The 24,332-nt window shown below is 39.1% G+C and overlaps 1 protein-coding gene across 2 annotated transcripts in view; it reads right to left on the bottom strand.

The window, feature by feature from the left end:
• TENM1 (teneurin transmembrane protein 1) overlaps positions 1 to 24,332 on the bottom strand; it is a gene marked incomplete at both ends in the record, with an annotated part of 228,455 nt that overhangs the window by 121,195 nt on the left and 82,928 nt on the right. For both annotated transcript variants that reach the window (XM_079541735.1, XM_079541734.1), the window contains 3 exons: positions 870 to 1,022; positions 12,282 to 12,520; positions 24,076 to 24,316. In XM_079541735.1, the coding sequence (XP_079397861.1) occupies positions 870 to 1,022; positions 12,282 to 12,520; positions 24,076 to 24,316 (633 nt within the window). The remainder of the gene's footprint in view (positions 1 to 869; positions 1,023 to 12,281; positions 12,521 to 24,075; positions 24,317 to 24,332) is intronic.

The raw sequence follows: 24,332 nt of genomic DNA on the forward strand, positions 1-24,332 counted from the left end.
TGAGCTAACAACACTGAATTAGAGACTTGAGAAAAAGGAATGATGCAATCTCTCAACAGCTCTGCTCTATTCTACATTGCTGGCTGCACAGTCAACCCCTTCCCCGTGCCAGCTTTGGCACTTCTCTGCCCCTTCAGAACAGCTGGTTCAGCCTCTAAAATGGCTATACAAGACTATTCGCCATACCACCAAAGCTATTTTCTGCCACCACAGTATGCTGAGATGCTTCACTCATGCCCAAGACAATTACTGCAGTAGGCATGGGGCTGCAGAGAGCAGTGCTGTGGGTCCATCTCCCCGCTGCCAAATTGGCATTTTGTGAAACCCCAGGAGGTTCCTGCATGCTGATTCAGTATGACTGGTTAAGGCAGGATGTGGCAGGATGTGACAGGATGCTGTATTTTAGTTTATGCCTTCAAGAACCGGATGCCTCTAAAAGCATTAGGATTCCTGCCCTTCTGCATATTCTGAACTGTCAACACAAAGATTTTCGCGTGGCTAAGACTGGCTTTGGTCTTCAAGACATGGGCACGGCAACGAGCCCTCAGCACAGTGAGGGGATGTGGCAAATATACTCTCACCTTCCCTCTCTAACAACAGAAGCCAGGCCCTCTAACCTCTCACAAAAGAAAGACAATTACTTTGCTATTCAACATTACCTCCTTAATGACTTGGGTCAGCTGCTAATTTCAGTGAGAGTTCTGATAAAGCAAACAATCAGGGTGTGGGATTCTGACATCTCTTTTAAAATTGTTCCAGAGAAGCTAGAACCTGACTTCAAAACATTGCCAAACTGCAGAAAATGTGGAACCTGAAGCATAGAAATATTTAAAAATTCCTCACCTGTCTGTCTGCACCTTCGCACATACCTTTTTTTTCTGTTTTATCAGAAACTTTTCCTCCGATCGGTGAGAAAGTAGTATCCGTGGATTCTGCTCCCTTATTTCCTTTGCTAACTCCATTTTCATACAGCTGCCCTTCAACAGGCTGTAGCTGCCAGGTTAAACCGAACAAGTGTACTGCTGCAAAAAAAATGAAGACCAATTAATTGATGTCTAAGCCACAGCACCTTCAGTCACATAAAGAAAGAATGCTATGACCCAGTTTCTGCAAAGTCAAGTATTATTTAGTTCTGTTAGCAGTAAATCAGAATTTCGAGGGTTCTAATGAGCAATTTACTATTTTACCTTAAAACTCAACGTTTAATTAGTTTCCACACTTTCTTTTGGAGCTCAGCCAGGTCAAGGTGATGAATTTCTACAGCAATTAATGGAAGGAAATACTTGCAATTAAAAGGATAACAGTTGAATGCCTTAAATATTGTGTGACAGATTCTAATGCTTCTTCAGTGCTGTCCCACTGCCTTCAGCTGTCACAGTTTGTTGGATTAAAGCACAGCCACCAAGTAAAACTTTCCAACCCATCTCTAACTGAAACTTGTGCCCACCATATTCTCATACCTTTTCAATTAGATCAGTTTAAGCACTAGTAAAATAGCTGACTTCAGCAATTTGCCCTAGAATTATACTGCAGATAAAATAAGCCAGGCTTTGGATAAAAAATATATACAATGTTATGTTGTAACACATTAATGGAAATATGCTTTTATTTATGTACGCGCTGGGAAATCTATAATTCTTTTATGAATTTATCTCCATCCATAGCGTCTGCTTACTCCTTTCTGGCAACAAAGTCATTCATTTTTTTCTGCTTTCTTCTCTGTTCTTTCTAATTTTAGGTACAGAAGAATGGTAGGTGAATTAAAGAAAACACACAACAAGAGAGGACCTTATTTTAAGCATACTATGATAGTAATGCAGTCATTTGAGACAATTACCTCGGTCTTACTGAGACAGGCAAATTCTTCCAAGGAAGACATTGCCTTAGCATTGAAGTAACTCAGCAGGGAGCACTGATGACCCACTAAAATATGGATTGAAGATACCCCCCACAGAGGAGCTGAAATCATCACAAAAGGAGCAAAACTTGAGAAACAGGTCCTTTAGCCACGTGCAGCATTTTGCACTAAGTTCTGCCCACAGTGGGCGCCTAAAAAGGCACCGTATCTCCCTTTCCTGAATTAGTTAGGAACCTCAGAGGCTCTCAAGAGAATTGAGGAGGTTCTAGAATGAGGCCTTGCTTTTACCTCATTTTTCTCTGTATTGGATATGTTTTAAGAAAAAAAGAAATCTCACTATAGGAAACTTATCTATTTTCTACACGTTTGCTCACATCTCCCTTGCCTACTTCAAAGTTAGACTACACAGCAAAAACCCCATGCCTTCAATGAGTTCCTGGCAAGGGGTTTGCCAAAACTACAACAGGAAAGCAGAAGTGTCAGTCTACAATCATTAATTTCAGATCTGTCTACTCCGGGATCACCCAGCACAGATACATGATTTGAATTAAGCAAATGACAGCACTTCTATCAAATCAAGGAGGTGACACAGCCGAAGTACAAGCAATGTTTATATTTTATGTTGGCTTCAAGTTGAGTGACCCAGTTCTCACTGAATTCTAAAACCGCTGCACTAGCACCAAGTCTGGGCTCTGAAAACACAGCTGAAAATTCCCACTCTCCAGAAGAAGCGCTGGAGGCTTTCCCCACTGTGCTAGTGGAGACATCTCCAACCTGAGACCTGCTGGACTGCTTCATATTGCATGGATTTGAAACTACCAAGGGACTGTGCCTTCACTTTGAAAAGGGTCTTGCAGTCAGATCACATAGACCTAAGCTCTGATCCTTCAGCTTATTAATGCAAGACAGATTACTTCTACTTACAGAAGGTACAATAAAAATCAGTGTGCCTTGATATCTCCAGAGCAGGCAGCACTGGCTGCTGGCTTGAGCTTCAGGGCATTATTATGATTTAAAGAGTTAATAACAAGAGAAAGGAACAAAGTGCAATGGGACTGGTAACTAATGCATGTACATTTCTTTATCCTAATGAAAATAATTATATGAGCACTTGAAACAGATCAACACCAGATGCAAAACATAACTGCATACATCAATAAGTTTTTAGTGGCTATACAATCATGAACATAGCCTAGTTGCTTTCTTATGCTATTTCCATTGTTGCTATTATTCATTTCCTAAGACAGTATTTGCATGTGCTGCAGAGGGTACATCACTGAAGCAAGTATTGAATATGTAATACATATTTTTCCTTACTGTATATCTTTTCCAGATAACACACACTATGCATTCATTTTGACATCCATTTGCACCAATTCAAAGAGTTTGCTTGCTCAGTCTTCCCTTCAGGCTGGGAAGTGCTGTTGTTTTTATCGTTTGTGCCAAAGATTGGCAAGCTAGCAAAACTGTTTGTATGCATGTTTGACAGTCTGTTTCCTTCCTGAGAAATGCCAACTGCATTGTAGAGATGATGGTCTCTGCCAGCATCGGACTCTTGAATTCTACTCTGTGGGAGATCACATGTGATGCTGGTAGTGCAACTTCATGTTAAAGAACATTCCAGTCTAAACATTTGAACTGCTATGAAAATAAGATCCACCTGAATTAAACTAAATGATTGCCACTGCAGAAAATTGCTCATCTTGCAATCTTTAAGTAAACCTGAGTTTCATTACATCAGCTGTCAAGTTGGTATGTATACAAACTACTGCTCTTGTCAGATTACCTTTGGATTCCGGCATGACTCTAGCAACAAACAGACCACATACCACAGAGAGGCACTCACTCTTAGGGTCACTTTGTTCAGAAGCTAACTGCAGGGACTTAGCAGACACAGAGCTTTGTCTTCCCTTTATCTTTGCTGTGATACTTTTATGTAAATGTAATTTATACAAAACCTCTGTTTCCTGCAACATATGTGCATCATATTAAAAATACACAGGTATTTTACCAAATAAGATTAAGTAACATTTTCAAATCTTTCTCACAAATCTCTTCAAAAGTAGGCATATACAGAATTCCATTAAAACACTCAAACTTTTCTTTTGAGTCATTCTCTCTGATTTTTCCAGCAGATCTCTTGCTTTTACTGTTTCCGCTTTACAAGGAGAAGCACAGACAGTGATATGGAATTGAACAATGGGACAGAACGTTATTTTCCACAGTGAAAATCCATCTGTAAGATGCTCAGCTGTAGATCCCATGTGCAGTACACAAGTATAAGGGTTCACTCCACAGACCAAGCATCTGTCCATTGCAGGATTGGGCTGAGTAGAGCAGGGATGTTTGTCTTCTGATGAAGGTATCTGCTCTGTCCTCAAGATTTAGACTTCCAGACTGATGTTTATTTAAACAAACCATAACTACAGCATTTTTGAGGGCGTGTTCTGACTAAGCATCGAAAACCATCATTACAACTAAAGATACATTAGTTTACATAAGTCAAGCTCCTTAAATATACAGCCCTGAAGGTATGATGACTACATCGATACTATATGAAACACAAAAATAACTTTGGCTCTGGCCACTTGGCATTCCAGAAAAATTCCACCATCAGATACCCTGTATTTTGCATCACTTAGAATACCTCAGTTACCAGTGGGGTGCCTAATGCCATTGGTGGATGCTACAGTTTCAAGCAAAACCAAAGACTATGAGGTAAGCGGATATTACCGTCACGGTTTCATTACAGCTTCTTAGGAGCCTCAGTATTCTTCACAGCTACAACACTCCTTCTTAAAGCTACCAAGGATTGCAGTGAGTCACTGGGAGAAACAATCCAAGATGTCCCCTCACTGGGGTCTAAACTAAGCCTCTTGTCCAAAAACAGTGCCACTGTCACTGCTGGCAGCAACCACACTTCTCTACCTGGCATTCTTCAACATCCAGCTTGCTTTCTGTCTCCTCGATTCTCCCATCTCACTTCAAATCTCATCTGAAAAGACATTCTTTTTTGGGTTGCTTGAACTTCCAGTATATTCACTCCTCTAACATGACACTATCACTTGATGCTATGTAATTTATGAGTTCCATTCTGCCACAAGCAAAGTCGTACGTTGCTCTCACTGAGGTGACTTGGAGGCAGGCAAATATAAATGAAGGCAAATTCTGACTCTTTTTACATAATGTTTGGAGATGGAGCTTATGCAATGGATGCCAGCATACCTGTATTTTATTGAATAGTCCTGTTTAATTCAAAGTTTCAGATAAAATTGCAGTATAACAGAGGAAGTGTGTTTTTTTGTTTACAACATACATTATGGATGGCAGTCCAGATGCTAAATTTAGAGGCTTCTCTGTTCAATGAAGTTGAAGAGAAGAGAGGATACCACGCGAACATGGTGAAACTAAGCTTCTTCCTCAGGCACCCAGCCCTGGCTGGACCGCATGGCAGAGCTGCTCAGGGGCATTTAAGTGACCTGTCCTGAATACAGAGCATTCTACCTGCAGTGCGGAGCTTTTCTTGACTAATTTATTGTGCTTCTTAGCTAAAAAGTAATTTTTAGGTATAAAATAGATCTCTTGCAAGAAGAAGATAAATTAAAGACCTATACCTTCTAACCTACCTATAATTTTCCTTCCTAGAACAAGGACACAAAAGGATAATATAGCTGTATGCCATCTAAGGAATTTTCTCTATCTAGAGGCAGATCTCTGGTTACTTAATTTCTTAAAAAGAGCTGAACTGGGCCAAAACTGTGGCACATATATATATATATTCTAAACTGTTATTTACTGAATTCAAATAGAATTGCTCAGGTTGGAAAAGACCTTAAAGATCATCGACTCCAACCACAACCTAACCATGCTACCCTAACTCTAACAACCCTCTGACAGATCATGTCCCTGAGCACCATATACAAACAGTTGTTAAACACATCCAGGGATGGTGACTCAACCACCTTCGTGGGCAGCCCATTGCAGTGCTTAACAACTCTTTCTGTAAAGAAGTTTTTCCTGATATCCAACCTAAATCTCTCCTGGCTCAACTTGAGGCCATTTCCCCTCGTCCTGTCACCAGTGAGAACAACCCCACTCTTGCTGTAAACACCTTTCAGGTACTGGAAGAGAGCAGTAAGGTCTCCCCTCAGCCTCCTCTTCCCCAGACTGAACAGCCCCAGATCCTTCAGTCTCTCCTCATAGGACACATCCTCCAGGCCCTTCCCCAGCCTTGTTGCCCTTCTCTGGACCTGCTCCAGCACCTCCATTCCTTTCTGCACTGAGGTGCCCCAAACTGAACACAGCACTGGAGGTGAGGCCTCACCAGTGCCGAGTGCAGGGCAGGATGACTTCCCTGGTGCTGCTCACCACAGCATTCCTGACCCAAGCCAGGACGCCATTGGCCTTCTTGGCCACCTGGGCACACTGCTGGCTCATCTTCAGCCCACTGCCCATCAGCACACCAAGGTCCCCCTAGCGTGGTGTTATTTGTAAACTTACTGAGGGTGCACTCAGTCCCCTTGTTAAGATCATGAATAAAGATGTTAATTAGAGACGGCCCCAGTGCTGAGCCCTGGGGGACACCGCTCATGACTGGCCACCAACTGGATTTAACTCCATTGACCACAACTCTCTGGGCCTGGCCATCCAGCTGTGTTTCACCCAGCGGCGTGTACGGCCATCCAAACCGTAGGCAGCCAGCTTCTCCATGTGGATTACTTCACACTACTGCTGTAATTCAAACCAGTTGGGCTCTATTTGGAACCAAAACTTGGGGTTTTACGTCTGATGTAAATAAGCAAGTTACATTTAAACAAAATCAACTGATATTTCCAGATAAAGCAACTGAGTCTTTGCAATTCTGCAGTATATTTAAGTAAATATTCACAAATATACCATTTTTTTTTCTTCAGAACTCACTTTGTAAACTGGATTAAACCACCATCTGCTATGAAGCCAATGATCTAATTTAATTTATTCTTATCTACCTTCTGTGTAAGCACAGCTTGTCAACTCCTCTGCTACACATTTGGCAGAATATGAATAGGAGCCTTGGCTGCAGTGCAAAACAGGCTCTCCGTAGTGAAGAGATGTCAGAAAAGTCCTGTGCAATAAGTACTTATCAGTCCCCAAGACAAACTTCAGAGGACAAAAATCCTGCATACGTGAAGTCTCTCCAAATTGCTGACCTCCACTAAGGGCTTTTGTTTAGCTTTCTGCTCTGTTTCCAGTTATTCTGGAAAATCTCAGTAGATCATCCCCCTGAAGCCTAGTCTTCAGAAGAGCTGTAGTAGAAAGTATCTCAGCAGCTGACTACTCTTTCTGCACCTGCTCTGACCGAGTGCCAGAAAAGTACTTATTTTCTGTAACTGCGAGCAAGTTCCGCTTATAAAACTGGATTTCACTGTGGCATGAAGCCACATGGTGCATCAGTTCTCCAACTGCAGCTGGGCACTGTAAAGGTGGATTGATGTGAAAATACCTGAATATAATATATAAAAGTCAGAATCAGGGTTCTGATATTTTGGCCTACATAAGAGAAGTTCTTTTGCAAGTTTACTCTGTAACTAAAATGCTAGTGTCATTCTGCTCTGAACAAATTTGAAAATTTAAGACTGTTAATATCATTTTGAACCAAAGAAATGCCATTTCAGGACACGAGGGTTTTTCCACACAGTTGCTCTGTTCGTCCTATCTCAGGCATTCTCCTCATTCTCAAGCAGCCTTCTCTTTATCCACAACATATTTCTATACCTGAGAATAAGAACACCCCCCCTCACCTACAATCCTCCTACTCAGAGATATAATGACCATCCTGGCTTCACTTTTCATTACTAAACCATCCATTAGTCTTAGGAACAAACAAAACCTAATCTTAGACAATAGTACAATGCTGTCAGGCTTACTCCTCAGTGCACTTGAAGATTTGTGACAATATCAAGCTCATCAGCAGGATGCAGGCTCAGAGAGAGCAGAGGCCATGGTTTCCAGCTGCAAAACCCTGATGGACCTGTCTCAGCCAGAGTAATCTCACTGATGAGTTCAGAAGCATTACAACGTTGCACATCTGTATCATGGCTTTTACTTAGACCTGAAGCATCCAGCAGCATGGAAAATACCACGGCATGTTTCAATGTAAAATCAGCACATTAGCCCCTTGACCCTTTCCTGCAGAGTTTCTAGCCCCCACTTTTTTGTATTGCATAAAGGTATGCAACCAATATAATCAGTTGAGGGATGAATATCCTTAAAATTTGGTCTAGCTTTCCCCAGTCCTGAAGCCATCACCCTGCCTCGTAGAGTGCAAGAAGTGGTAGGTAACAACAACAAACACAGAGGTTTTAATTTCCTCACCCTCTGTATGAATATAATTTAAGACCCAACACACATCAGAGATAATATCACGAGGAATAGGGACAACTTCACATTCATACTTGAGAATTCATCTGTATATAAAATAGTCATTTTGAAGTCAGGGATGGTTACATTTAAGTACATGGGATCCAATTTTCAGAGGCACAGAACATTTGCATCTCCTGCTGAAATCAATGGGAACCGTAGGAGTTCAGCACCTTTAATCAATAGGACCAATGATTTGCAAGTCCAAATCATCTGCTGATAAAAACGGAAGGTGTCATGGAAGAAAATTTCTATTTAATAATGGGCTAAAAATAACTGACTAGGTGATCAGGCACATCATAAATATTGCATTGCCTTTAAAAAAAGAAAAGGGAGGGTACTGAAAACTACAGAAAAACAGTGCCATTATTATTCTATCTCTTGCATTTGCCTTGTACACTCTTAAATGTTGCTTGTTTTTCTTCTTTAATTAATGATGGCTGCTTAGGCTTTTATTACAATGAGATTGAAAAAAGAGGGTATTTAGTACATCACCCGAAAAAGGTAACATATTTTACATGTTTATACCAACACAGACCAATAGATGAACAGAGAGACTATTAACTGCATTGAATCAAACAGAGACGGTCTCATTTTTCATTTGATAATTAGGAATCTATTTATAGCCTTTGGCCACTAATATGTGCACATAGTTTGCTAGCTCTCACCTTACTTACCGAATCTGAAGGCTATTTGAAAAGTATTTCCCAATGTTATTAAAGAAAACTCAGTTTTCTTTCCCACCCTTTCAAATGTGCCATCTGCAGAAGTACCTGAGCCCACTCCAGTGACATGCATCCAGCTCTGCTGATTGAAACAGCTGATGGCGGAGAAATTGGCGTGAGTGCACTGAAGTTGCCAACATGTATGAAATTACAGGAGAAAAAATTAAAGCACAATACTTTATTCTACTGAATAAATATATGTAATTCAAGACGTTCACAGAGACCAAACGCTGATGTATGAAATAAGCATTTTTTGCAGTAACTATTATGACTTTAAAACTTATCTGTGGAAATTATTCTTGCTGAAGTGACAATGTTTTTCACTTGATGCACTAAATATTCTGCTTAAAATTTTTCAATAAATCAGTTGTTGTACAACCGTTTTTGGGGTTCTATACGTAATTTTCTTACTGCCCATGTAGCAGACAGATTTATCTCAGCAAGGTCCAAGTAATAAGAACACTGATTTACAGGGCACCAAGGGAATCAGAGAGATTTGTTTTTCCAAATTGACCAGTACTTCAAAAGAGAGGAAATGCAGAAGTATTTGCTTTCAGGTGAAGTTTCTCTTTTGAGTCTCACTGATAATGGGGAAAGGTTGAAAAATAGAAAAGTATTTCAATACTTTATCTTTCAAATGGAAAGAAATCACAGCTCAGAGCATGTTGGTCTGCACAGGTCTCAGATCTTCACAACTACAAGAACTACTTGCACATTTTTGGTCTGGAAGAAGGACTGGATTTTCCAGGACTTTGGGAACATCCCAACTCAAGGCTGAGATCTGAGTTTGGTTTTGACAGTAACACGTAGCTCTGGCATCTAATGGTAGTGCGAGGTATTGAAGAAAGCACATTTAAGTTGATAAGGGGAAGAAAAACCTTAATCTTAAATTTTGATCTACCTTCAGTTGGCTTGAAATTGCAGATCATTATAGTTTAGTGCAGATCATACCATAAAACATAATGTTGAAAATAAATTTGCCTTGCTTTTCCAGTACCAACCATGGAGTTGATCCCAGGTATGTCTGACTCTGAGTTCATCATGAGTTCTGCTGCACAATTTGGCTCCAAGTCTTCAGCCACTGCTTGGCCCTAACTCCCTCTGACTTGAAGGAAACCCATTCTAGAGCAAGGACTCAGGGAGCCAACCCAGTGTTAAGCATGGTGAGCAAAGAGAAGGTACCTGCTGCAGTGAAATCTAACCGCACAGGTTACATGCTGTCTGATTCCATACATCCACTTATTCTCATATAAAACACATTTAAATTCTTAACATGGAATGCAAAATATGAAACCCTACATAGCAACTGAACTTTGAAATCAGTTCATATGCTGGTATCCATATCTAATCAAATGGAAAGAATTAAGGACAGATCACAAATGCATTTAAACATACCAACCAGAAATGGGCAGCAGAATATTAATTTGGAATAAACAAGCTAACTGCCAAATTTACAGGAAAAACTTATGCAACTGAAAAAAAAAAAAAACTGGTGAAAATAAGAGCAAATAATGGCATTTTGGAAAATCTTTTAAGTTAGAATTTCTGGTTCATTGAATTTCTGGTCTTCCAGGCTGCAAAATGTAGAAAGCCGGGTTTCTGCTGTAAATATGCCACGGTTTTTAACCTTAATTCCAACTCATGTTTTCCTAATTACATTTTTATGTCTAAAATATAACTAGAAATACTAATCATTTATATGCAATTCAAAGGTACATTAATTTTACCCAGTTCTGCCTAAATCAAGAAAACATGTTATACTTGTATGTTACAATCTTAAGAGAAAGACAGACATGTCTACAGGCAGCTCATATAGAGTTTTTAACATCCTAGTGATATTGAGCACTTACAGCCTTCTCAGGCCAATGATTTACAGCAGAACATCTCAAGAAAGTTAAAAACTATTCAGTGGCAGAGACTGAAATCTAAGCAGGGATGAAACACAGAGTGCTTCAGATAAAACAGAAGCAGTGTTGGTGAGATATATATGTAGCAAGCAGATGAGGCTGCAAAAATTATACAGCCAGTCCTAACTGAGGGCATATGTTCAGCAGCTGTTATGTAAATCTGCAATTAATGTAGCTTACTAGATCCTCAGGTGCTTTCAAATAATCATACACCAGAAACGATCAAATCTGCTTTCCCATCTGCATTAGATCAGGATGTCAGAAAAAAATCCCTCGCGATGAGCAGCTCACCAACAACAAGAACTTTGTCACTATGGGACAAAAAATACAGTGGGAAATGGAAGTGACTGGAATTTTCATCATCATCATTTTCATCATGGAAGCTTATGGATGGAATGCAGAAAACCAATGGCTGCTTTTCTGCATGGAGTTGCATCTCAGTATCTGTACCACTTTTACCAAGTATCAGCTTCTGGGCAAACTCAGAATTGTTCCCACTCACACCATAAGACAGTGGGGATACTCTGGCTTCTGCTCACCTTGAAACATTTGATAAAATGAACCTTTTATAACATTTTCAATTCAGACTGAAAGAACATTACAGTTGGTGTTCAGCCAAAATGCCATACAGTAAGGAAAATATTTTTCTCTCATGTATGGTTTTAATCACACAGACTCGAAGCCCACCTTCAAAAAATAAACAAGGAAGGAGTTTCTAGCTACAGTGATATATGCTGCCAACCTATCATGCCAACAAAATTGCAAAATTACTTACCAAAAATGAGTTTGAAATTAAGTACTTGTACTTCAATCTATGTCACATTGTTCTCAAACATAAAGACAGAAATACATTCTAGAAAATATGTAGAAATTATGGTTTAAAACACTACATCATTTTAGAGCTAGTTGCAAGGTTAGTCAGTGAAATGAGTATTAAAGGGAAAATAGGAAAGATTTAAACAGATCAGATTGAAGAAACGAAATATGGTAGCAAACCAAAATACTGTTTAGAGTTACAGATAGCTGTTCAGAACAAACATTTAAGAGAAACAATGTTGTAAGCCTTCATATGAAAATCAGATGTTTAATTTAAGAAAAATATCACAGCAATTAAAATCAGTAGGAGTCCTCTGTTGGTATAAATATGTCATCCTGAATAGTATTTATTTCTGTATTAGGCAGCATCGAGGTTAACAATGCAATAAGTTAATGAGAATTCTGTGTTCAACCTCTGGCCAACCTGGGATTTTGCTCGCCAGAATTCGCAAAGCATCCCACGGCAAACATTATTAGTAAAACACAATTTGTAGAGTAATTCAGAGTAAAAGCAAGCATGACAGCAGAGCAGAAAAGGTACAAACAACTCAGCATAGAAAAGAAAGAGAGGCTTACCGATAACATAGGCCAGCAACAACGCCAGCGTAACCGTAATGGCAGTAGCACTCAGAGCAGTGCACTTCCAGTTGCAACACCTGTAAGGTTTGCTAAAAGTGAAGGCAGGTCTAGAAAAGGTATTTCTAGGAAGAGGCCTAGGAGGTGGAGAGTAAACAGTATTGGATGTTAAAGGATAGTTCTGACTGGCTGCACTGAAGATTGCTGAAGACCCCGATCCATGTTTAAATAGGAAATGCCTACAAAAAGAAGACAAAGAACCACATTGTAAAAACCAGTTTGTGCTGCAAGGAGCAAAAGGCACTATTAAGCATTGCATGATAAATAGTGCATACATCTACAGAAAACACAAAAGTCAGGAAAAGATATAGTTGAACATTCTCTGCTCTAGAAGCATATATGACTTTGTAACCACACAGCAAGATTTCCGGCAGCTTTTCAACAAAAACAAGATGAACACCTAAGCTGCCGGCACAGAGCAGTGTAGGGATGGGGCAGCCTGAGGTGCCAGCCCTGTGCTGCTGGCACAGCCGTGCCTGGGATGCAGACTTGGCCTGCAGCACCTGCTCTGCATGCAGACACAGCCAGCTGCGCTCATCTCCCCAGGAGCCCCAGGAAAAGAAAGGGAAAAGCCACCCCCGCTTTGAGTATTTGTTTTTATTGTGGATTCTCTCCAAAATACAACCTTAAAAAAAAAAAAAAAAAAAAAGGAAAAGTAGTAAGAATCTACTAAGTAGAAAATCAAAAGTACAATAAATTTTGAAAGTCGTTCGCCTGTAAGTACGATTTCTCTAGTATTCTTAACTGAGCTATTCTGAGAGCAGTTTTTCATCAAACGTTTTTGCTTATTATGGTGATTCTCATCATGCTAAGAAAGAATTCATTTGGAGACCAATTTCAGCGAAGGCTGGAGGGCTGATTGACTTCAAGACAAAATAGGGAGCATCTACATTAGCACAAAAAACAAGGTACAGAAGTGGGCCACGCAGCATGGAGGCTGGTGCAGAAATACAGAGTGGCTTCCTGCAGGAAGGTGGATGGCATTCAGAGCTCTCCAAGAGGATTAGGAAAGAATGTTTAATTTGAAACAATAACTCAGAGTGCTGTGCACTCTGAAATTGTGATAGAACGGGACAAAATCAGGACTGATCACAGCAAATATTCCTTTGAAAACACCAATGTTCTTTGGTCTCTCATTCCTTATATGAGCGATTAAACATCTTGAGTGCACTCTTTTCTGACGGAGGCACACCTAGGTCTCCTGCCATTCCCTCAGCTGCTTCAGGTGTGTGTTTTCTCAGCTTTCTGCCCCAAGCAGAGGTGAGAAGTGAAGAGGTGGTGACATGACACAGCTGGCATAATAAGGACTTCCCCTGAGGTGCTGCTTCAGCCTGGGTCTCTGTAGCCCTTCTGTATACCCAGGTACTGCGACTTGTGTGTGCCAGAACTGAAGGACTAGCATCAGGCACTGGATGTCTGCAAGTCAGAAGCCCCAGGCACACTTCTCAGCTTCAGACAGTTGACCAGCACTGGGCTGGTCCAGAGTCTTCCCAGTGCTATATCCACAGTGTGAAGTACACGGGATCAAACACTCGAGAGTATGAAATATTATTATATTGTGACATTTGACTTCAAGAATATTGTAAATACTTGTTCCTGAAAAGATAATTGCTAAAAAGGTGTAATGAGTATGGTATTATGTATCTCCATTATAACATTTTGAAAGAAAGGTTATGGTTCTCCAAAATGGCAGTTTGTAGAAAATAAAAAGATACTGCAGAGCAGTTGTAACTGGTAAAAAGCCCATTGTTCAGGCAATTCCACAAAAAAAGAAAGCAAACAAGGATAGTGGCCAGCTTGCACTCACAGTGCCTGTATGTCACGATTCCTGTGATGAACCACAAGCAGGAAATTTTGTGTTACTGACACTGAGTACCAGTCATTCTTGCATCATACTTCTTGCACGAGTAAGTGGCACTCAACCAACAAAAGGACAACTGAACTTTATGGAGCACAGCATCCAGAAGTTATACAAGTTGACTCTAATTTCCTTTCCTTTCTGTAGTTGTAGATATATATTCTATGGCCCTTATTTGATAGATGGGAATGCTCTGAACATGGTAATGCTATCTATATTGAGTATGTGAGTTCAAAAACTCTAAATTCAAATATAGGAATATAATAAATTCCAAGAAATAACACCACTGTCTGCAGGACTATATATTCTGTTTTGCTCCTATCAGACCATCAGAATATAGTTGGTTATTTTGGTTTCAGTGCTTCATCGTCACACATGGAGGCTTCTGCAAGTACATGAGGTCTTACTTTTTAGTCAGCACTTACAAGATACATAATCACTTGGACTTGCAGTGGATAAGAACATTGCAGCAAAATTCAAAAGTCCTAGTGATCTTCTAGGGAGCTGACTCATCAAATAAAGTAAGAAATGTGTTATTATACCAGCATGTACATATATTATACATACACATATGTACATAGCAACATGCACAAAGATTACATATATTAATCAGTTAACAGTAATTCAATTGCCTTACATTATTAATAAATAACCTAAGGAGACCCACTTATGTGATATTTTTTTCCTTCAATTTTTTGGGAAATTACTGCAAAATGGTCTGATATTGGCAGCACTGATTGACCTTTAAGGTGCACAGCCGAAAGGTATCAGAGGTAAAGGGAAAGAGATGCTGAACCAGAAGTTATGAAGTTATTAAGTTATTACTACTCCTCTAATAGACTTGCAATCAATAGGCAGGAATATTTTCATTCTTTTGCACAAGGATTTAAAAATGTGGCTTCACAGCTTAGTGGTAAAATACTAGCGTGCAGATGGGTTTCTTTAATAGCAGAAGTGCAGACAGATGCTGGATCCAGCTCATACCCTTGTAGACAGATGACTACACTGACACAGAGGAGAATTTACATAGCTCTAACTTGTTCAAATAAAATTGAGGTCGTGGTGAAAAGAGAGCTACCAGTGAAATAATGTTGAGAAAATGTTAAAAATCACAATTGTTTATGCATTTCATATTTTTTGAGAGAGTTTATTGAGTGCCCAAAGACACTTCGACAGAATTTGAAAAACACTGGTGGCACAAAGACAGATTTCCAAAGCTAGACTGCAACTACGTTCTCATAAACTCAGATGACTCCTCATCTGTCTAAGCACATTGCTGCTCCCAAAGGTTGTTAAGACACGCTAAGCTGTTGCTATCAATTCCATAAAATCAGGCTCCCTCTGAGGAGCAAAATAAATAAAAACTGCAGTTCAAAAGTTTATATGCGACTGCAGCCTGGCATGAGCCTTACTATTCCATCAGAGAGAAAAGGTAAAGCTTTTTTAATTTCTTTTTAACTTGACTGAAAACAAATAAAAATAAATCAGAGAATTTAAAGAACATATTACATTATCACTTGTTTTAAGTGGGGGAAGTTCTAAAGCATTCACAAAAACATCAATAACTTTCAAAACCAAGAAGATAATATCCTCAACAAGAAGAGGAATAAGAGGAACAAGACATAATCTGCACCCATCCACGAAGTCAAGTCACTTCACAATCACCATGCCAGTTCACCTATCTGTCCACTTGTTCATCTCTCCAAAAATAAAGCATCCAATCCTTGGACTCTTTCAATCAAAAATAATAGGAGGAAAAAGATTCTATCAAACTTGTAACTTCAACTGGAGCCAATGCTCCAATGAGCAACTGTCTGCAAACTCAGTTCTTCGCTGCTGTGGTTCCTCAAGCAGGACAGGCTGATTTAGACACAAAAAGAAGTACAAGGGGAATTTTTCAGAGGCGTAGCTGTCGATACGTAAGAACAATTCTGATTTTTGCCAAAATGAAAATATATGCAAAGTTGGTATCAAAAGGGACTGGAACTGAAACAGCTGCCCTTTTAATTTACTTGGGCAAATCCCAAACAAACCCATTACTACCTGACTCTTCTAGAAAAGTGTTTCCTGTGGCACTGGAAAGAAGCAGAAACTTGCTCTTTACTCATTTTCTATCTATTCTATTCCTTGTCAGAAATGGAAGAGGAAAAAAAGAGGAAACTTCTAAACTTACATGATGATCAGAATATGGACATCTGTTTGTAAGTCACTCCTTTATCTCCCATATTTAGCAAAGAGTTTAGTATAAAGATGTGACAGATATGGTATGGGAGGTATATAGTATAAAAACAACACATTTACTTAACACAGAAAGATACACTAATCATCCTGGCTTCTTTAAAATCAACCCAGCAAAACAGTATGGGAATTATATGATATGACTTATAGAAAAAATCTGACCCATAATTTTATCCGGTGCAGTGGTATGCCTGTTTTGCCTCTCTGCGTACAAGGACTGAGAGAAACAAAATGCCTGAGTCAAAGAAGAGGGAAATGGCCATGAACAGTATTTATCTAATTTATTTTAATCATTCTATTTTTACGTGTACAATTGAAATACCTTTAAATCTCAGTGGGACAGCAGAGATTTGTCTTTGGGAGTACAACTGCTCTGTTAAGATTTCCTCTTTGAGCAGGGCTTGGTTTTTAATCATTGACATTTCCCTTTATTCACCACTGTTTACTTTACTCGGTGTTTGAAAACCTTGCCCTGTGACTCTGGATGCTAAAAGATGTAAAGTCTGTGTCCCTTACTTAGCACTTCAGCACAGCCAACAGAAGTGACACGGTGCTGACTCACTTGCCTGTTGTTGCTGTAGGCGAGTCAGCTCAGCAAAGCATGTGATGAGACTTTGAAGTCCTTGGAAGAAATCTGGGACAATAATTATATAAATACAGGATTTATAAACACACATTTGCATCTTTTCTGTAAAGAATAGTATGCAATATTTGCAGAGTACTTTGAAACCATGAAGTGAGAAGGATAAATATATTAATATCGTATTTTTTTCCCTTATAATCTGTGGTTAAAAGTATGACTTAGACCAAAAGAAAAGAACATGACATAACTACAGTAGACAGGCAGCCATGGTTCTCTTTGCCATGAATTTCCTCCTATGAGTATTCATGCGTGTTCCAGCTGAATTTATTACTACATCTATGCTCAAACTTCTGTACGGTCAAAAGCCAAGGTGTAAATCTAAAGTGACAAATGATACTATCAGCACTTCTTACTTGATGAGATGTGTATCATATTTCCTATGGAAAATATTTCTAGTTATCCAAAACAGATTTCCTAGAAGTAGCAAGCTAGGGAATAGATACACATTTTAGGGCAATAACATTCCACATACCTATGTTTCTTTCACAAATAAAATGATAGGCTGTTCTGCAGATCTGTGACTCCCTCTGCTACGCAGTGTCTGTTCTCCAAATCAGCACAGACCTGTTGTATTAATCTGGAATTCTTTTTCTCCTTCCAGATTTACACTCTAGTCCCTTTCTGCTTTTGTAAATGAAAATACTATGTTTTATAGAAAGATAACAGGTGCTCTTGCTTATTGGTGGCCATAAAATAGCAACGTAACTTTACTTTTATTTATTACTTCATATACTCTTCCATTATTCAAAATAATGAGCAAAGACTATATGCAGCATGACAGCCTAAGTTACTACATTAAGGCAGCATAAAACCACTTACACATGCATATACAATCATCTTGTTCCAGGGAAATCTAAACCACAGCCTTTCCCAAATAAGCCTTACAGGAGAGTACATGAGCAATCGCCTCATTGACTGAAGTGACTGGGTCTCAAATTTTTCAGAAGAAGGACCCTCAAGTGCCAGAGCTGCTGACATTAAAAGTGTAATTCACTGTAGCTGACAAATGTTTACATTTTTATTTCTGTAAAGAATGGTTTCATTCGTGTATTATTAAAGTTAAGGTCATATTTACAGCTTTTATTTTAAGTTCATTGTCATATTTACTCTTTTCAATTCATCTTTTACAGTTCAGAAGCCTTAATTTTTTTTAGATCTTCTACATGGTGAAAACACACAGGAGTTGGACTGGATTTAAACCCCTTGCCACGCGTTGGTTTTTAATATGATCAGTCTCTCGACTGCTTAGATTTATTGTTTAATTAAGTAGAAAACAACAAATTACAAGAGAAATGTCAAAATAGCAAATACCAAAGAATGTTGGAAGGATCATAAATGAAGCTCCCTGCATTTATATTTTTGGAATAACCATGAGGACGGTCATTTAACCAGGGGAAGGCTCCATTCACAAACAGGTTCCTAATGAACTGCACTGCTCAAATGATTGCTTGGAGGTTTATGATCACCAACACCTGCATGCTTCTGGACCTATAAAAGCCATTCTGTTCACTATGCAAAACTTGAACTGGGAAACAAAGTAGGCACAGAATTACTTCCTGTATCTCCTCACTGGGGGCTGGATTCACAGGTTGCTCAAACAAGAGACCAAGGAGAAATAACAAATTTTCAAGAGCTCACTCTGAAATGTTTGTGTACTCCTATGTATGCATTTTTCTGTAGTTATTTCTGCTTTTAGCAGTACTACAGCCTGAACAGAAAGTGAGTATGTACAGGTTTCTGCGGTTTGAAAGGTTATCAATGCGTTTTTGAAGAGCAAGAATAATTATGAGTTTGATTAAAAAAGAACAAGGAAAAACCACAGCACTGAATTCTCCCTTGCTAAGTGATAGTTGCTAAGACCTCCCCTGCTCTAAAATGCATCACAAACAAGATGACCTTTGCAGGAAAACAGAAACCCAAAGCCTCAAACTTGCACCTCACATAAATATATGATAAAAAAAAGACTGATACCACCTACATGAGGAGCTCAATAAACTTGAACTCCGAAACTCTCAAAACGTCACCGTTCAGAGTCACAATCAAACCTGAGAACTCTGAAGTACTGCTGAATACTAAGACAAAATCACAACTGCCTTGAACCCCAAATACTTCTCCTAATATTCTAGTATTTCTAAGTTTTATATGAATTAATGATAATTGAATCACAGGTTCATGGTCTGGTACCTTACTGTCCCTTTAGAGGAGCTATTACCGCGGTGATAAGATTGCTTAAATTAAGCTGTCTTTTTCACAGTGCTTGGCTCATTGCCAGTGCATTGAAGGGAGATTTCAGTCCATTCAGCACAGCATTAACCTTACTGCCAACACTGCTAAATAGGTTATAGGAGCTAGAAAAAAATTGGGTTTAAAAAAGGATGGGACAAGAAAATATGTAAAATACTAACGCACAATACAGGAGTAAAAATGAGCACACTGAAACAAAATTAAAATGAAGTAATTCTTGATATGGAGACAGAAAAAAAAATTCAAATCCTTAGGCAATTTAAATGTAAAACTTTACCCAAAATAAGCATGTTTATCTATTGGGGGGGGGGGGGGGGGGGGGGTCTGCAATATACTATAGGGAGCATCAGGAATAATTTAAGCTAATAATACATATCTGATGCTTTCTCTTCTTATTTTGAAATTTAACTGAACTGAAAATTAAAAAAAAAAAGGAAAAAAATAAGTAAAAATGAGAGATTTATGGAAACAAACACTAAGCAACTAACAGGGCATGGAGGAAATGAAAAACACTCCGCTGAATTGTCAGGATTTAATACAAATTCCATAAAAAGCAGTAAGCTATGTTCAGATGGGGCTGTCAGAGATAATGACAATGTAAATCATAAGATTTGAAACATTAGAGCAAAGTGTCCATGAAACTTGAAAAAAACAATTATTTTATCAGAAAGGAAGAGAACAGGCAATAGGTTGTGAGTACTTATTCTAGGGGAGTAGAAGAAATCAATTTATCTATGAGCCCAATAATGTTATCCTGAAGAAGAGAATCAATGTTTCCTGTGTTTTCATGTGGTGTGAAAAGTCTTTTCAGTCTTTTTCTCATAATACTTACAAATCAGTTTTTTGTGTGACAGAATGAAATTACTGCATGTTCATAAGACATTTTAATAATGAATAAGTTGTTTTTCTAATTGCGTGCAGGTGCACAGGCAGAGTCTGCACGTGCATTTGAAGGCTGCACAGTGGTCAGTCGGCACAGTGAGCTGCTGTAAGTTCTGCAGCTACGGTACAGTTTGTCTCCAGTTTCTTCATCTGCAGCTACTCTATGACTTGTACCTGAAAGATTTAAGGCCTTCCTAATTCCTGCCTTCACTTTGGTTGCTTAGAGTCAGACCCACCAGGAGGGCAAAGAACTTGGCAGTGGCAGAGCTCTGGACTGCTCTTGGCTTTGCCAAAGGTTGCACAAGCCATTGCTTTGCTCCTTTATAAACAGTTGGGCCAGTAAGCTGGGTGCTGCTAAGAACGTTTTGTGGATCAGCCCACAAAACTGAGTTTCAGAATTGCCCTTTCAAATAAAACATATAACCAAGTTTTAGTCTACAGAAAGCTTCCTTGAACACATATCACAGTAAATGTCTTTACTACAGGCTCTTCCAGCTTGAAGTAGGTTTCAAAGACCAACTGCATAAGAATACAACTATAATCATAGAATAATAGCATATCTTGGGTTGAAAGGGACCCCAAGGATCATTGAGTTCCAACCACCCTGCCACAGGCAGAGCCACCACTGGCACTAGACCAGGCTGCCCACTGCCTCATCCAACTTGGTCTTGAACACCTCCAGGGGCAGGGCATCCACAGCCTCTCTGGGCAGCTGTTCCAGCACCTCAGCGCTCTCTGTAAAGAACTTTCCCCTGACATCCCATCTAAACCTTCCCTCTTTGAGCTTAAAACCATTCCCCCTTGTCCTGTCACTATCTAGCTGAGTAAACAGTTGATTCCCCTCCCATTTATAATCCTCTTTTAAATACTGGAAGGCTGCAGTGAGGTCTCCTTGCAGCCTTCTCCAGGCTGAACAAGCCCCATCAGAGTATGTTCAACATTTTCAGAACTACAGAATTTTCTTTTCCATAAATATTATATTATGAGGCTGCACGTTATGAGCAGCCTCATAAACTTACCTCATTTCTGAGTATGCAGAGTGACCAGGATTTCGAGTCACATGATTAGGTTTAGGGAATCTTTTTCTGTCTGAAAAATCTCTAATACTATGTGGCTGTAGCTAAACCATGCAAACACATGTGCTGTTTATGGATTAACAGGAGATACGGTTGAATAGAAAAGCTGAACATGTGCATTCTGATTTCCGCCCAGTTATTACAGCAGGGAATGAATTACTGTCTCTAAATCTTCTTTTTGATTGCAAATATTCCAAATTAGAAAAAAAAAATCTACTTAGATGTATTAGTATGCACATATTAGGTAGATTCTGCACTATTAAAGACTTAGCGCAGAAATGCAGCTGCCATTGACATGCTGCCCTTTATTTTACAGGATTATTTTTAATGGACAGATAAACATCAATGCAGGAGGAAGGCAAGAGAACCCAGATATTAGGCCAATATTTTTATTCAATTCTGGCTGAATCACTGTCTGTTAAAGACAGGAAAAAACAAGCTGCTATCTTTTCTTTTTCTCTAAAGCTGTGCTGCGTACTACAGCCTTCTGAGAAGCAGTGACCACAGATGTTCTTTATTACAATGCTGCCCTACTATGTCACTTGTTCTCACACCAACTGCAGATACATCTTGGTGAACAGCCTTGCAAATTCTCCTTTCGGTCACCTTGAGGAGAGGCTGCAGCCAGCTAACAGAGGGTGCACAGAACAGCTGAAACAACCACTAGAGGTCAGGAATGTGGTAATTCCCAGAGGGAGTGAATTGCCAAAGGGGAGCCAGCAGTATGGATTCCAGTTTGAATCCCTAGTCCACTGCACAGCCCTTTCATCACTATCCAGTTACAGAGATTTTAGCTTTAGGTAGGTACCTAGAAATTACACTAGAAAACGCACCTCATAAGGAGTATGAAATCTGGAAAACTTAAAAAAAAAAAAAATTAAAAAAAAAAAAAAAGGAAAGAAATTGAACAAGATTTAAAATGGGAAAGTACTTTCCCCAGCAAGGAGGTCTGAAGAGGAAATAGTGAATAGGGATACAGAAAGACTAATTAAGATCTACTTAAGTGTTGACTGAAGGAAGCCAAAAGATACTCAGTTGGCACAGAATGCCTAGGGAAAAACCTTTCACATAGCAGAAGGTATGGATAGATAAGCTTGTTCCATCACAAGGGGCAGAGATTTATCTTTATAAAGATTATGTGAACAGAAGCTCTGATCCTAGCCATCTCTTGAATATTGATTTTTTTAAAGCACATTTAAAGAGTAATGGAATTTCAATGATACTTAGTAATGTATTAATATCTGAAACTTGTATTTTTTATTATCTTCAATGAATATTATTTCATTATTATTCCTTTATTGCTTTTTTTTTCCTGAAATACTCTTGTTCAATAAGATAAATATATTCTTTTTTGACTCAAATTTAAATGACAGTTTTTTATTTTGAAATTTGATAAATGTAGTTAAGAAGGATTTTCAAATGTAACAATTTGAAAAATAACATTATCCTTGTCTTTCTGTTTCTATTTTGAAGAAACACACAGAGATGAGGGACTAGTTAACAAAAATTTTCCTCATGTTCCCTTTTGGCAGAAAGCTTCCAACCTCTTTCACTCTTTTTGTAATTTATCCTTAAAACAAATAAAGAAAGTCTGACTGTAAAACAAATCAATTTATTTCTCAATCCCAACGTAATAACCTTTCAGTAAGGAAAAAACGAATTTGACAGTTGTGATTAGCAGCAGTTAAGTGTTGAAAGATGTATACTAAAATTAAATTATGTAATAAAATAAAAACTTATTTCTATAAAAGAGAAAATACAGTTCTCGGTGATAATTGTGATAAACGGCAATACACATTGGATATATGTGTATAGACAAGAAAACACTTCTTTACATATTACCTTACATTTTGTTGATCAGATTGGCTAAACGTCAGAGATTTATCTGTGTTTCACCAACTACAATTTTACAAGACCTAAAGGAAACCCTAGTCCAGACTTCTTGGTGCTCTGCTCACAATGAAGTGGAAAAAGATTGTAGAAAATCAAGGGTTTGTGTTCAGTATCAAACACAGATTTGCTGAAAGCCAACAGATTAGGTAATACCTACCAGGAATAAAAAAATGTATGATCAAAATGACAGAAGAAGCAGTTCATGTAGTTCTGCAGGCAGAATGCTGAGTACTGATTCACAGGTTTGCTGGACACGGGATATACTTGCTTTCCACTATTTTCAGAATATATTATTTATAAATAATCGCGTCTGAACCCGGAATTGAACTGCCCTTCTGCCAGCTCCCAAAGGTAGGGCTCTTCATGCTCCATAAATGCCCTGGACCTGTATAACTTCTCTATTATCAGATGGTGTTCTTTGTAGGTATGTGCAATAAAATGTTTAAATACACCTTGATGAAAACATTATTTTGATATTATTTCCTACTGTTTCTTATCATCTGGAAGCCAAAGCCTGAAGACGGACCAAGACCAGAAGTGCCATAGATCACCAATTAAACAATACTTCTACTTGCTGATTACAGAATGTCTCTGGGAGAACGTTGGATCATCATACAAGTACATAAACACACGTCTTTGCTGCACACACTTTCAAAGTCATAATTTACACTACTTAAGAAAATCAGTCTCTTCCTCAGCTTTGCAAAACATATGCTTTTACAAGCTCTATCAAGCTAGATGAATCAAGTGAAAAAAAACCACACATGGCTACACAACATGGATTCAAATCAAAATGCTTTTGCATGGTAATCATGCAGTCCTTCATCTTCTCACATCAGTGTCAGACCTCCCCCCTCTTTAACATTTAGGATAAGCTGTGTAGAACAGGTCGGTCCATACCTGGTTTCCAGCGGTATGTTGCTGTTCAAGACCCAGCTGTTATGGAGATGCACAGAATCCTGTGTGCTGGTGGGGGGCGTTGGGGCAGCAGGGCTGGGCTGGCTGCGGGTCGTCATTGATCTCCTCTGGAGAGAGTCGGCCGCCGGCGGTGGTTTCCTGGTGCAGGTGCACGCGTGTGGCGGCGGAGGCGGTGGTGGGAGAGGTCTGAATGTGAACTGGTTGTGCGGGCTCCCCGGCATGTCTGAAACAACACAGAG

This window comes from Tetrao urogallus (assembly GCF_951394365.1).
Source record: "Tetrao urogallus genome assembly, chromosome: 13".
Lineage (NCBI taxonomy): Eukaryota > Metazoa > Chordata > Aves > Galliformes > Phasianidae > Tetrao > Tetrao urogallus.